This window comes from Choristoneura fumiferana, chromosome 12 (assembly GCF_025370935.1).
Source record: "Choristoneura fumiferana chromosome 12, NRCan_CFum_1, whole genome shotgun sequence".
NCBI classification, from domain to species: domain Eukaryota; kingdom Metazoa; phylum Arthropoda; class Insecta; order Lepidoptera; family Tortricidae; genus Choristoneura; species Choristoneura fumiferana.
Window position 1 is genome coordinate 19,049,777 of NC_133483.1, and position 15,526 is coordinate 19,065,302.

Here is a 15,526-nt window from a genome sequence, read left to right on the forward strand (position 1 = left end):
ATTTTCGTCGTGCAGTTCGTTTCGTGCTGCTTTATTTCGATTCGATTTCAGTCCATCGCGCTCTACCGGCCCGTGTAGTCGACAATAGAAAGGTCACTACCCATCGCCGGTTTTCAGTGCTCCAGTTAAAAATATTAAATTAAAATCTTTCTTATGTGATTTGTTAGCACTTGTCTGTGAAACAGTGAACGGTAGGCAGTGTTATCACCGGACACAGTTGCTCAAGTTATCGAACTTATTTTGAGGTGAGGTTTTATTTTAGTTTTGCGGGATAAAGAATAGTGTTCAGTGTTCTGCGAATAGCCACGTGTAGTGCTTACGTGTGGACTGAAGTGCAATTATAATCAGGCATCTTGTTTACTTTGAGCACAATCTGCCGGTATCTTGCATTTTACTGATGACGCAGTATCAACGGGGCTTGTATTGGTAGAGCGAGCGCTTCTCATTTCGCGTTGCAATTTACAGTTGCATCCAATAAGAGGATTCGTCAAGGAAAAACAATATGAACAATTATAGAATGTTTACGCAAAAAACCTTTCTTGAAAACATGTAGCATATTATTGATTATGTATTATGTAGGTAGGTACTTCATATTCAAATAGGATTTGATTATTTCACTAAATGGAAAAATTAATTACTGAAGTAGGTACCTACTTAAAAAAATATTTTATCAGGAGCAATCTGCAATTAATTACACACATCATTAACAAAAGAAATAAAACTTGATAGCTTACACGGTTTCAGATCATAGTACCTAATATTCATACATGTATTTTGATTAGCAATATTTTATTTATTACGCTTGGTATTTGGTACTCTATTTTACATTTAAAAAAAAAAACCTATTCTAATCAAATGAACAAAGAGATCACTGCTGAACATATAATCTGCATAATATCAACATAGTAGCTAACAAATCTAATTATTTTACTAGTTTTGGTTGTTGTCTTACAATATATATATTTTTTTAATAGGTAATTTGTAAAAATATTAGGGAAAATTAAAGGATTTTGTATTTTGTCAAATATGTCTTTACTGTTCAACAAACCAAGGTATGGAAGAATTTTTTAAATATCTTTAAAAATACGAAAATTTTGTTTAGACAGATCTGAGACATTATAATGCATTACATCATGGAACATGACAGCCATAGAATGTATGTCTTAGGGCTTGCTCTCGGTACTGGATTTCCATACGAATACAGTACCGGAACCGGGAATTCCCGGTTCTCGCAATACAAACTCAGTACTGGGAGCATGCCCTAGTAGGTATGTCTGTTCTAAATTTTCTTATTCTAAAAAGAGATGGAATGCAAATTTTATTCACTTGTAACTCCTTTATTTTTCAACTGTTTTTTTTTGTTAAGCCTTTTCCAGAATTTCGGTAGTTAATGAAAATGAAATCATTTATTTTGCTTCAGCATGGTAAAATCAGTCTTTTACATAGTGATAATGAATCCCCTAGCTTAAGATAGTGAGTTACATAATTTAGTTCCCTGTGTGGTAAATTTATGTAAGATGCAGTTCTTATCTCTAGCATTAATCAATCAAAACTAGACACTGATGGATCAGGAGCCAAATTTTGAAAATAGAAAATTATATAAAGCTGTATTTGGTTACAAATTTCTTTAATTTTTGCTACCACATTTATATTTTGAATTCATTATAGTTGCTGCAGCTGGTGGAAAGCTGGAAAATCTGGAAATATTATTTTATCTGGTGTGATTTTAAAATTGCACCACAGTCCTTCAGGTCAGGTCTAAATCCATCCTTGGATATATATTGGATAGATACGAAAACTGTGGCACTCATTCTTATGGGAAAATCAATTCCATGTTGTGAATACTCAGCCTTATTTATTACTAAATTGCAGGGGTGCTATATAAGTAAAGGGCACCCAAATCCACTTTTGCCTCAGTTCGTAAATTACTGAAAGTATAAATATATAAAAAAACCGCCCAAGTGTGAGTCGGTGCATACCATCTATACAACAATAATTACACATTAACAAAAACCAGCAAAAAAATACATGTTTGTTGTATGGGAGCCCCCCTCAAATATATGTATTTTATTCTGTTTTTAGTATTTGTTGCTATAGCGGCCACAGTTATACATAATCTGTGAAAATTTCAACTGTCTAACTATCATGGTTCACGAGATACAGCCTGGTGACAGACCGACGGACAGACAGCGTAGTCTTAGTAATAGGGTTTCCGTTCCCTTTGGGTATGGAACCCTAAAAATAGTAAGACACACATCCAACAGGCTCTAAAGGCTAGCAAGTTTCTTTTACTGTAAACAATTACTTAAGGCTTAATTAAGTTTGATAGTGATTAAGGTGGTAGGCTGATAGTAAGGCTACTCTCCTGCGGCCCAAGTATAAATATAGATGCACAGAAAACCAGATAAGACCAGCGCAGAAACCATGGACAAAGAAGACCAACCCTGTGACCATAAAAGCAAAAAGTTTGGGAAATAAAAAATACAAAAAGATTACCAATCTTAATGAGACCCAGTTCAATGTCACATTAAAATAAGTCTATATATATGGGCTGGAGTGCTTACCGCCATGCACCATTACTACTGCACTCAGCTGAGGGTACCTAAACCTGCTAGAATTATGAATGCGAAAGGTGACTGCTAAACTCACCGACATAGCTCGCAGGATATACAAGTTAAAGTGTAAAAGTAACAAAAAATTTGGAATTGAAATAAAAAATACAAAAAGATTCCAAAAACACCAATCTTAATGAGACTTAATGTCATTTACGAGAGAGTTCAATGTCACATTAAAATAAGTCCTATATATATGGGCTGATCAACTTTTTCTTGTCACTAGTTGCTATAGTTACATTATCTTTAAGCCGTCAGTTAATAAGATTAAAAGTTGCCAAACATGCATTTTTGTGGTAGTTTTAAGCCCCTTCTATAAATTGGCCATCTAATAATATAAATAAGCATGTTAGTATAATGTGACACAACATTTTAAACTGTACTACTACTTTAGTCCCCTCGCTGGCGGGACAGAATCACCTAGGCCATAGCAGGTTACTTAAGTTTAATAATGATAGGTTTCAATTCCAATTGTAAGGCTTTTGCATAGTTTTCCACAAATAGGAGGCGGATAGGCAGATATTTTACTCCCATTGCCACTTGTTATGTATTGAGTTGTGCAATATTTATCTTTTATTACCATTGAACTTCTGATAAGCATAATTGTTTATTTGTAGGTCAATGTAAAACTTACTATTATGAAATCTTTAGTTAAAAATAACTTTCACCTAAGTTCTTAAGGAGAGGACTTTTCGGTTTTTTTTTTTAAATTTCCACAATTTTTTTTTTTATTCGACTGGATGGCAAATGAGCAAGTGGGTCTCCTGATGGTAAGAGATCACCACCGCCCATAAACATCTGCAACACCAGGGGTATTGCAGATGCGTTGCCAACCTAGAGGCCTAAGATGGGATACCTCAAGTGCCAGTAATCACAAATTTTCTATCCTTACAGTTGATTTACGTCATTTGGTAAGGACCTATAGCCATAAGCATGCTTCCTAAGTGTAGGGTCCAGTAGCGTGGAATAAATATTTTCGTTTGCATCCTGGAGATTGAGTGAAGTGTGAGTTGGGCATGACTTTAGCTATAACACCGTTCTGTGTGTACAGATTTTTATTTTCCCATAAGGCATCGTAACAATAAATTTATTTGATCATTAGTGTGAGTTGGGCATGACTTTGGCTATAACACCGTTCTGTTAGTGTACATAAGCTTTGCCATACTTATCATCTCTGATATTTTTGAGATTTTGATTTGTGTCGTACATTTTTCTGTCTCTCGTTACGTAACACCGAAACAACCATTTCTATTTCATTTTTTTAGCTTTTCTATAGCGGTTTTCCGAATAAGTTTAATGCTTTGATTTTTTGGCACAGTCACACCGGCAACTCAGCATGAGAGCATTCATAGGCCAATAACAACAACTGATGATGCGAATTTCCCACTTTTGAGTACATTATAGTATGTACTTTGCTTGTTACAAAAAAACTGTGACGTAACACGTAACGCGTTGTTTGAAAAAACCCCTGTAACGCATCGTAACGTTCTAGAAGACCCCCTCCCCCCAAATTACGTTACGTAATACTTGAACGCTCTCTGCTAGACAGTTGAAATGTTCACAGATTATGTATTTCTGTTGCCGCTATAACAACAAATACTAAAAACAGAATAAAACATATATTTAAGGGGGGCTCCCATACAACAAATTTTTTTTTTTTTTTTTAATAACAATAACGGTAAGACACTTGAAATATTCACTTTAAACATAAATAATTAAATTAAAATAAAGTATAAATTTAAGGACGGCTCCCATACAACAAACGTGTTTTTTTTTGCTAATGTCTAATGTTGTATAGATAATGGTACGCAACCCTTTGTGCGCAAGTCCGACTCGCACATTGCCGGTTTTTTTTATGTGATGTCAGTATAACAAGTAACAAAGATTGTATATTGTGAGGTGCTAAACCTTACGCTTCTCTCATATCCCAGGGTTCCCACCACATAGGACATCATACTAGACCCCCCATCTCGTGGTACGTCCAACCACGGCTCTAGGTCATCTGCCCATCTCGTTGGTGGACGTCCTACACTGTCTCTGGATTGCGTAATCACTCCACGCCACTACAACAGACACTTTGTTCCAGGTATGGAGTGGGAAGGGCCGCCCAAGCAAGGCTTGTACGACCCACAGAACGAGCACGAAGCCTGCGGAGTCGGATTTGTGGTTGCTATCGACGGAAAACGTACTCATAAAGTGAGTTTTTTTTATTATATATTTAACCTTTTTTAGGGTTCCGGGGCCAAAATGGCAAAAACGGAACCCTTATAGTTTCGCCATGTCTGTCCGTCCGTCCGCGGCTTTGCTCAGGGACTATCAATGCTAGAAAGCTGTAATTTCACGGCTAAAACTTTTTTTTAAAAATAAAATTTTTTGGGTACCTCCATAAACAAAGTGTGGGTGTTTTTTTTTTCTCATCCAACCGTATTAGTGTGGGGTATCGTTGGATAGGTCATTTAAATTCATTAGGGGTTTGCTAAGACGATTTTCGATTTATTGATTTTTTGCGAAATATTCAACTTGAAAGTGCAAATTTTCATTAAAATCAAGCGCCCCCCCCTCTAAAATCTAAACCGGTGGGTGGAAAAAATTTAAAAAATTCAGCATGGTAGTAAGTATATCAAACTTTCAAGGAAAACTATAATGGCTAAGTTTGCTTGAGAATTATTAGTAGTTTTACTCTTAAATAGCAGCCTAAGGTATTTAATCAATATTACGGAAACGTGGAAGCTCTTCCGTCAATCGACAAAATCATATAGAAAAATCAAAATTTGTATTGGCACGCGATTCAGTTTCGTCGAGATCGCGACTGTACATGTGCTATGACTAAATCATATTTAGGTATTCTCCTTTATCTCGACAATTTCTTGTGCGAATAAGGTACATGTTATGCCTTTTATTCCATTGCTTCTCTGCATTAACGTACTTTTTAATTCGTCGTCCGTTAAATGGAAGATATTAAACAAGATACCATTTGAAAGAGACTTGCCGTGTCTTTCTGGCGCATTGAAAAAGATAGCCCCAACCCAAAGTCCCCAGGGAGAAGGGGAGTCTGCGAGTGTGCGATAAAATCTGAGCGGTAGTTGTAAAGGTGAAGTGGTGTAATGGCCATTTGGTTGCCGTAAAGTTTATGGGCAATATCGGGTTTAGTTTACTGAAAATATAACATGCGAAAATATAACAAACACTCGTAGTTACTAATATATGCCAGGACACATTTGGGGTTTGTAAAATTTTCTTGTCTTTGGTAAAGTTTGCAGTTGGCAGCGCACCATATAAATGGTACATTTAAAATGTCTAGACATGCCTTAAAACTGAATACACAGGCTTTTATTATCCTCTGTTTTGGCACGCGTTGCTTAATAAATGTATCTTATTTGTAATACTCATTACAAATAAGATAGGGTTTATGAGGCCATGTTTTTTGCTGGTTACTGTGTGTAATTAAACGTATGTTGTTGAAGGCTCATAAGCTGTAAGTTGGCTCGCAAGGATCTACATAATTAACCAATTCGTACCTGATAGGAGGCTAGGGGACCTATTATTTTACTTTTTCTGGCTATGACTTTCTAAACTGTTATTGAACTGAAGAACAATTTTAAGCTACCTTTACATACCTATATAAATAGTTATAAGAATTAAAATTCAAAACAGAGAAGGAAACATTTATATGCGACGCCATCCATACATACTGCACAGAAAAGCATTTTGGAAAAAATAGATATATAGATTTTTCAAAAAATCCGTAAATTAAATTTCCAACCGATTTTTTTTCTTTGCTGAACATTGGCTGTATAATCTATATTTTGATAATAATATATAGGATATATGATATATCAAATACTGTTCCTCGACTCTTGTTCATTTGTCCCCTTTGTAACCCTGCCCATTTGTCTCGGATCGTCCGAGATGACGAGGTGCTGGCGAAAAAAAAACATTCACAATTTTCAGAATGACATTGCAGAATATTGTGACGAAACAGGGTTAGCTTTGTAAAGTGACAGATGTTTCTCGACTCTTGTCCCTTACATTTGTCTCCTTGGTAACCCTGCCCGTATGTCGCAGATCGTCCGAGATGCTGAGGTGCTGGCAAAGCGCATGGAGCACCGCGGCGCATGCGCGTGCGACAATGACACCGGCGACGGCGCGGGAGTGCTTACCGCCATCCCGCACCATTACTACTGCGCTCAGCTGAGGTATGTACCTAAACCTGCTAGAATTATGAATGCGAAAGGTGACTGCTAAACTCACCGACATAGCTCGCAGGATATACAAGTTAAAGTGGCAATTTGCGGGCCACATCGCTCGAAGATCAGATAATAGGAGGAAAAATGTCCTCGAGTGACAACCACCAGCCGGAAGACGAAGCGTTGCAAGGCGTCCCACTAGGTGATCAGACTACATCGAACAATGAGATTTTTGAAATTTTCCAAACAACACAAGCCCGTAATACAACACAAGATAGTCCCCAATACAAGCTTTGCTTACTTTGGGACTAGGTTAATTAGTGTCAAATTAGTGTGAATTATCCCCTAATTATTCCATTAGTTTAGATGAAGTCTTTAGGTTCTACGGGTTCTACCCTCTCGGAGTCGAGATGAATCTTTAGGCAGTTGAGTTTGAGTGTCTCATTACATATTTAAATTAGAATCTTCTTAAAGCTAATTCGACCTATAACTATTAGAATTATTAGGAATACCGTCAACCTTGTGCGAAAAAATCCACGCAAATTTTCCTGCCTGATATTATGTTATGTGATAACAATTCCTTGAATTCTTTTCTGTACGTCAACGGCATGTAATGTTATAAAAAAGTAATGAAACTTAAAGACCAAAGTAATGTATATTTTAACAATAGCAAAAATTACTTATTACAGTTCTAATTATAATTAGGTAAACAAGGAGTGTCAAGTTGTGTTCCAAACACCTCCCCGGAAATGTCAGTATCAGTACGCTTATCTTTGGTCTGTCTACTGCGTACACTGTCGCATTAAGGGTTTCTTGAGAGGCGAAATACAAAGTCAAATGTCAAACGTGACGCAAATGTCAAATCGAAAATAGAAACTGAATTATAGATGCACAGAAAAACCAGAGAAATATATAAGACCAGCGCTGGGAATCGAACCCAGGTCCTCGTCATTCCGTGCCGCGTGCTATACCGCTACACCACCGCTGTCCGCTGTCCAGTGGTGGTGTAGCGGTATAGCACGCGGCACGGAATGCCGAACCCAGGTTCAATTCCCAGCGCTGGTCTTATTTTTCTGGTTTTTCTGTGCATCTATATTTCAGTTTGTATTTTCGATATGGGTTTTACGGGATGACCGTAAAATTAACAAAAATTTGGAATTGAAATAAAAAATACAAAAAGATTCCAAAAAAACAATCTTAATGCAAATGTCAAAGTTGTCATGTCACCTCACGATACTAGCACTAGCACCGACTACTTAGCCTGTCATATATAGTCGCTACTAAGTATCTTCTTGGTGTCCTTGGGTACAACTCCTTGGAGGTCAGACGGAATTATCAGCTTCTGATCACAGCATGTCAAGCTTTGCGTGGTGAATCGGACTGTCCCAAACTTGTAGAACGTCTTGTGCGACTGCATGTCCCGGATATCCCGAGGATAGCCCTCAGACCGCGACGACGCGATCTGTTGGCCGTGTCGTGCAGGAGGAACTCGCCACTGCCCCGTGACACAGCTCAATGCGCTCCTGGCATCGACTCCTGAGTGCGACTTGTTTGCGTGGCGATAGGCGGCAGTTTGTACTGAATGCTTAGGGGCTGTTTCACCATCCATTGATTAGTGTTAACAGGCAAACGATATAAGATGGCGAAGTCGATTGTAGTTGCCAGCAAGATACAGCGATATTCTGCGCATATCCACCCACGCAAATTAAAGTTCCGTCGGTGCACCAAAATACCATACTAAAGTTCGTGTAACTAACATAAAGTCCATCGGTTTTAATACATGTTCCACAAAATAACGACTGTCGTGCCACTTGGCAGCCCGCCAGTTAGGCAACAATCGGACGTAACCTTACACTTGGCCAAGCGCCAAGATTTTCTAAAAAATCGATGCTGTAACTGGAGCTATGGAACGAGGTTTGGTCAATTTGAAGGGCAGGAGTTTGATGGATACCTACTGTTTGATGGATATTAATTAAGATTGGTTTTTGGAGTCTTTTTGTATTTTTTATTTCAACTCCAAATTCTAATTCTATTAAGTAAAGGATACTATTAAGTCCTAAATACGTTTGAACAAGTACGCGTACCTACTAATTTATGACTCGACGAGTTGTTTTTTCGCGTGTTGTTCGGTCAAGTGCGCGAACTTAGTTGACACACGAGCAAAAAAGGTCGTCAAGCCAAAAATACGCTATCTTGCTTGTACAAGTAAGCCTACTCAAGTAAGTGCAAGTAATTCTAGTCCAGTCTAGTGTCTATCTGGACTTTCTGGACACTTTAAATGTCTTAGTGCGCTTACATCAGTCACAAGATTACACGTTCATTAACGGTGGAAAACAGAAACGTTTTTAGTAACGATTGTGTTCACTTGTCTTCACGTTTCTGCCGTATCAAGAGGCTTGTCACATCTAACCAAAGAACAGTTTTTTCTTCTATTCCGTGCATTTAACTGTTTATTAGTCCATTAATTTACGTTTCAGCGCGGGGTTTAAGTTCTTATTAAATGTTAATACGTTTTAAATTAAACCCCGACTACAGATAAAATGTAGCCTATAAAATTGGCACTGCAAAGATGGATTCCAATGACAGCTTATTTCTCAAATTTGTCCATGCCGTTCACATACAGGTCAAATACTTCGCTGCAGTCAGATAAAATAAAAACTGTTTACATTTTAATGCTGAAATTGTCAGCTCCCAATAACCAATAATAGGTGCCCAGTAACCATTTCACTTTCGATTCGTTCAGACCGTGGGGTCTTGTTGCTTCATCGCTATCTAAAATGGCTTCAAATCGGTGGGGTAGGGCCCAAATGTGGGTCAAGCGCACACAAATAAATGTATCCTTACTATCCTGTCTGTTGTATTATACCTATAGCATCTGTACTGCGCAGTAAGAGGCACTTGATTTATATTATAGCTAGGCTCTCTGCTCTCTCGTGCACTAGTTTTGATTGAAGATATTTGTTTGTCAACTCCGGGCTTCGTGTCGATTATTGTTGTTGTGATTTTTACGTCATCATTATTGTTTGCCAATATTGTACTAGTTCGCATTCGCGGTTTAGCCCCCTTGCAGAAATCAGAATTTTGAAACTATAGTCCTTGTTCTTTGCCTCTATTGTACAGGGAAGATCTGTGTAAAATATCCGTTTTTCTGTTCCAAGAATTTAGTCTGGTCTGGACTGGACGTTAATGACTTTGCATGCCAGGACCTTTTTCTATCCTTTTAGCTACGCTAAAAGAGCGGTTTTATAAATTTAAGTTTAAATTAAGTTGACGCAAACAAACTGTATCTAATCGAATCTAGTACAGTACAGTTCTCCTCAAACAGTAGGTATGCATTTTGTATGCATATGCTAATAAAATTACCATGCTCGTGAGCATGTTGTTTGTTCGTATGCCTCCCTAGATGTGACGTCGCGTGTATTGTGAAGGTCGAATCATTGCTTTTGTATGGACATTGTATCAATGGTGGCGCGATGTTCACACGGAAAGTTCAATATTCAAGACTCTCCCACGAGATGATATTGACAGAAGAGAAGATTATTTAGATTATGTAGAAGCAACCGTTACATATTTCTTTTATAATGTTCTCCTCTCATTTTTATGTGCAATAAAGAGTTTACATACATACATACATTTCTTTTAAATGTCATTATCTATTCTTAGATGTATGTTTTGCATGAAAAGTTTTGATAAACTTGAAGAAAAATCAACAAAACCGGTGTTTTGAACTGTTAAATATTCAAGAACGCTTTTTAAACTGACATGAGACACGGGTGTTCTTTATGTAATGAAAATGAGGGCCACGGTGTGTTTTTGGGCACCAAAAATAGTGAAATTCCAGAATATAAATTCATCTTCCAGACCTTGGTTCACGCGTGCAAAGCCGCGGGTAAAGACTAGTTTAACACGAAGGTGAATCAAAATTCTTTAGTAACTTGACAACAACAAATATGAATATGCTACACAAGTGACAGTGATGCGTAGGTATGGATAAGTTTCTTACACTGTTGTTAAAGATGACAAGTGACAACGTAATAACCGAAATAACATGTAAAATACATAGAGTTGTTCCCATAGAAACTTTCCCATTCAGGCCATTAGCACCCAGAAACAAACAGCAAAGCGAGACTCACTCGACATTCCTCTGATACTCTATGTCATTCCAATACACTCCATTTTCCTTTATCCCATCGGCATTTGGCGCTCCACCGAAGTAGGTATCAATTGGCAAACAATCGACGATCGCGTCTTAAGGATTCTCAACCCACGCTCCTTTGAAGAAATGGAATAATGACTCTCAGATATTATGGAATGAGCATTCCAGGGTATCTTATTGTCCTCCTAATATCTAATGCTTTTATTAGAATTATAAAATGTATTTATTGGTCATGAAAAAGTACTCGTATAAGTGCCTCTCTTATCAATTACGGCTAGGGTCAAAATTAAATGTGCTGTTCTGTGCTTGCCTAATTTATTACACTAGCATCCTGCATAGAGCATTTTTATTTGCGCTCTTATATTTCAATGTGATGATGGAGTCTTATACAAATTGAAAATACATTTTAGTATTTCGAGTTTGAAGCAGGAGTTAGAAGTTTTATTAATGTTTTTTTATATTTCTAAGATTATTCAAAAACCTTTCCGGAAGAGAGAATTTGTTATTGTTATACGCAAACATATGTAAATTTAAACAGAAAAATTTAAAGTCACGCAGAAAACTCGCAAATCGCGATAAGCTATCGCGGTCTGTGATCATGCATGTCTCGCCTAAAAATGCATTATCCTTCAAGCGTTGACCTATTATTAGATTCGCTAAACTAATGGTTATGGACCATGTTGATCTAGAAGTTCTAGAGCTGATGATAGACGGAAGCGTTTCAAATTGGTTTATTTGTTCGGTTGCAATTTGCAATTGATCGTGCACCACTCACTTCCCATTACCAGCTACAGCTAACGTTTGGACTGTCTACTTCTCTATTTTTTCTATTGCATGCTTCTTTTCAAACTTCTTTCTTCTTTTCTTGCACAATTGTCTGTTCGCATTTGTGAATGTATTAAAAAATTTCAATTGACCCTATCTGTAAATCTCATATGGCTGTAACTCGCATATGGCCTTTTTTTTTTCTTTAGCCTAGGTACTTCAGTCTGTAATCTTTTCACTTGTGTTATGATTATGACTTAAAGATTCGCCAAACGGCAAAGATTCTTCCGGATCTAATTGAAAACAATTTCTTGTGAATTAGGTCAAATCTGTAATATTACCTCAACATTTAACTCTTACGCTTTTCACACACATTTAATGCCTTAGAATTTTTGAACTATTGTCATCTCTGCAATGACAGAATTTTCTTCGTGGTGGCTTCCTGGCAAGCTTACTCCTTTAAGGGATTTGTCTTCGATTTGGTCGTGTAGTGTGTATTTGGGGCGAATCTGGGCGAATGCACGAATCCATTAGGTGTTCATTATGATAAGTTATGACATCTCGTTGCTTATTTACCATTGATTATCAACTACCAAGGTTGTGCTGTTAGTTCTATTATTATGAGTGGTAACTGGCTAGAAGCGGATTTCATTATAAGATAGAAAAAGCTTAACACAGATCGTGATATCCATTGCAAATCGGTTGGTTGTATTGACGTTATTATTATTTGCTTTTGGTAATTCTATTAGTGTAGTGCTCCTAAAATCTGTAGATTATCAGCTAAAGCCGGGACACTTGTAGGTTATTTTAAAAATACTCGTCTCACTGTTTGTTGCCTGTAAAATAAAACTACTACTCACCTTTTATACTTGGTTTGGATAGGTATTTAACTAAATGTAAATTGAAATTCGCCCATTAAACTGTCTTAACATTTACATTTCTGTATTGAAATACACTCGTCTAGTATGTATTACAATGATAGATAAGTAAAATGTATAAAATTCTTGAATGTACCTAATCTGGCAGCTGAAGTTTGTTTACATTTAGTTAAATAAGGTACCTATCAAGGCCAAGTATAGTTGAAGTGTTACACCGGTCTTTCAAACCATCAACCAAACCACCTCTTTCAGATCATTGTGGAACTCAATTGTATCTAAACAATTCATTACACATTCCAATTTCGCGGTTATCAATTCGGAGAGGATTTTTCCGTTGTATTGGTTAGGGTTTCATTGTCAAACGATAAAAACCTGAATACTTGCGTATTCTTGTAACGTATGATTTGTCCAAAGGAAATTTAATGCTAGTAGTGTCTCAGGAATTCCCTTGCTCCAATAGGATTAAGATGAAAATAAGAATGAGCGAGACGTTCTTCTATACTTAGCGGCTTAGCTGTAAACCGTTGTAATTCTCATTAGTATCGTCAACGCAATATCAACCGGAAAACGTACACCATTGGATATCGACCTTCCCCAAGGGTCAGTTTCCGATGATCAACTTCTCTCGACAAGTATTCTTAATTAAGAACCGATTTTATGTTGACGAAAAATACCCAGTCTTCGTGATTCATTCTATTTATTATGGTGTGATATTGGAGTATCCGTACCAACGATGTCGTCGAGTGCTTTTCTGCAGGATAGATCGCACGGTGAGAGTTTATAGGTTTTACATGTTTGGCATGGTATATCCATTGAACTATAAATGCAGGCCCTGACTGATCTGTTGTTTTCCGTCTCTCACTTGACGACCACCTTATCTGTTTATTATAAAGTAATAAGCATATCTATCTATCGCAATCTTTTTTTCTTATCAGCGGGTATCGCGTAGTTTATCTTGTGGATAGTTATCTGTCTATTTTCAACAAGTGCATGTCTTTCGATGTGTTACATATACATATAATGTTGTCGGCAGAAGACCTTTCCTATGATGATGAACTTTCCTATATGGGTTAGTCAAAAATCCTGGCAGATAAATAATGATTCAATTGCTCAGATACTCACTCGCGTAGAGGACTCAAGTGACTTTTTAGAACGCTTAGACTACCCACCAGAAAACACGGGATAAAATAACTAACTAGTTTACATTTGCAAGGACTGTGAGAACGACTCGATTCAACTTAGTGTGAGAAGAGGCTACAATAGAGTGATGTCTCTCCAAGCAAAGTACCGAAGTCCGAAGGAAGATAGTTAATAAAGTAGAACATAGTTAGATAGTTTCTGAACACACTGTACGCGGAGATTGTATAGTAATATTTGTAATACGCCATCTGGTTCATTATTTATTCTAAGATTTATGCCTCGATATCGATCGCTTACTGCGCAGTTATTAGTGTAATTTTAAACGCTATAGGCTATATCAAATGCCAAGGTTCAAGAAGCGTTGCTATCATCTCCAGTAGTACTTTTCGAGATTAAAACGTCACTACATTTGGGATTTTTCCTTTTCAAAAATTGACATTAATTCAGGCTTCAAAGGTATCAGAATACAACGCAAGTGTATCTAGCCCACAGTCTAATATATTTATGACTCGCGTATATTCTCCATTATTTTCGGTTGTCACGATTTAGCTAGCATAGACCTGTTTTCAGCCAGTAAGCTCTTTATGTTATTAAAGGGTATTTGTTAACCGTTTAAGAGCCATCCTTTACTTCATATGCTCCTACATTGTACTACATGCCGGTTGCTCTGGCCGGTACTAATTGTATAATTGTATTGTAGTCTCAGTCTCATTTGCCTTTAGTATACTAATAGGTAATTCCGTTCGGTCACGCTTCTTTACAATTGAATAATGTTCTATTACACGCGATCACTACTGAAATTTCTGGTGTTCCGGCAGACATACTTTATGCAGCACCTGTGTAATATTCTATTGTTTTTAATGTAACAACTGTAGCGTCACCTAGCCATTGAATAGATGAAATGCTATGGTGCATGAGTACTAAGTAGTTAGCGCAGATGAGGTTATTCATGTTCTACACCGCGCTATCGAAGTTTCTCACTTCAGACTTATTTATTGGTATTGTTATTAAATTATATTGTAACGGATAACTCACGTCTTAAATCGAGTTTAGCTCGACATGTTTTGGGCTAATTCGTAGCTGCGCGCGAGCAGAGCGGTGGCGCGTAGTGCGCGTGCTGCGGCAGCCGCCGAGTCGCGTGCTCCTATGAAGAAGGGCTACGAATTATCCCGAAACATGTCGAACTAAACTCGATTTAAGTGGTGAGGTGAGTTATCCGTTACAATATCATTTAAAATGAGTGAGTTTCACGGTAGGTAGTTTCATGTTCAAAATTGTTATTGATGTTTATGTATTTCTCCAACACTTCAAGGCCAAAGCGAAAAAGGCAAGCAAGATACCCTCCTCGGACTACTCGTTACAACAAAGCGGAAAAGATGAGTAAATGGGCATTAAAATTTAAATTGAAATTGTTTTAATTGACAGATATGATAATACCTCTTTGAGAGTAAAAAATGAAGTTTAGAAGTTTATTCAGTATTCTAAGGTGGAAACATGTATTCTGTCTCTATCATATAGGTAAAACTTGGTATTCATATTACAAGCAGTGTTCCATTAACACTAGTATTTGCAGTTGTAGCTGAAACCGAATTTCGGTTTCTGTTTTAGTTTCGGCCGATACAGAAGCAATTTGTGTGTGTTTTTTATACTTACGTTAATTTTAATATTCGTATTTAAATGGCGATTATTGGTTAACTTGATAGTTTGGTACCTAGCTCTAATAAAAGCGAATATCTTCTATTTGATGTGGCCATGAAATATCAGCAGATGCGTCAGGCGACAAATTCA

At 37.2% G+C, this 15,526-nt stretch overlaps 1 protein-coding gene across 1 annotated transcript in view; it reads left to right on the forward strand.

The window, feature by feature from the left end:
* The window catches only part of LOC141433567 (uncharacterized), a 93,775-nt gene continuing 78,249 nt past the window's right edge, over positions 1 to 15,526 (forward strand). Inside the window, exons 1-3 of the mRNA XM_074095667.1 lie at positions 1 to 245; positions 4,699 to 4,808; positions 6,678 to 6,808. Of these exons, the coding sequence (XP_073951768.1) occupies positions 4,701 to 4,808; positions 6,678 to 6,808 (239 nt within the window). The 5' untranslated portion in view covers positions 1 to 245; positions 4,699 to 4,700. The remainder of the gene's footprint in view (positions 246 to 4,698; positions 4,809 to 6,677; positions 6,809 to 15,526) is intronic.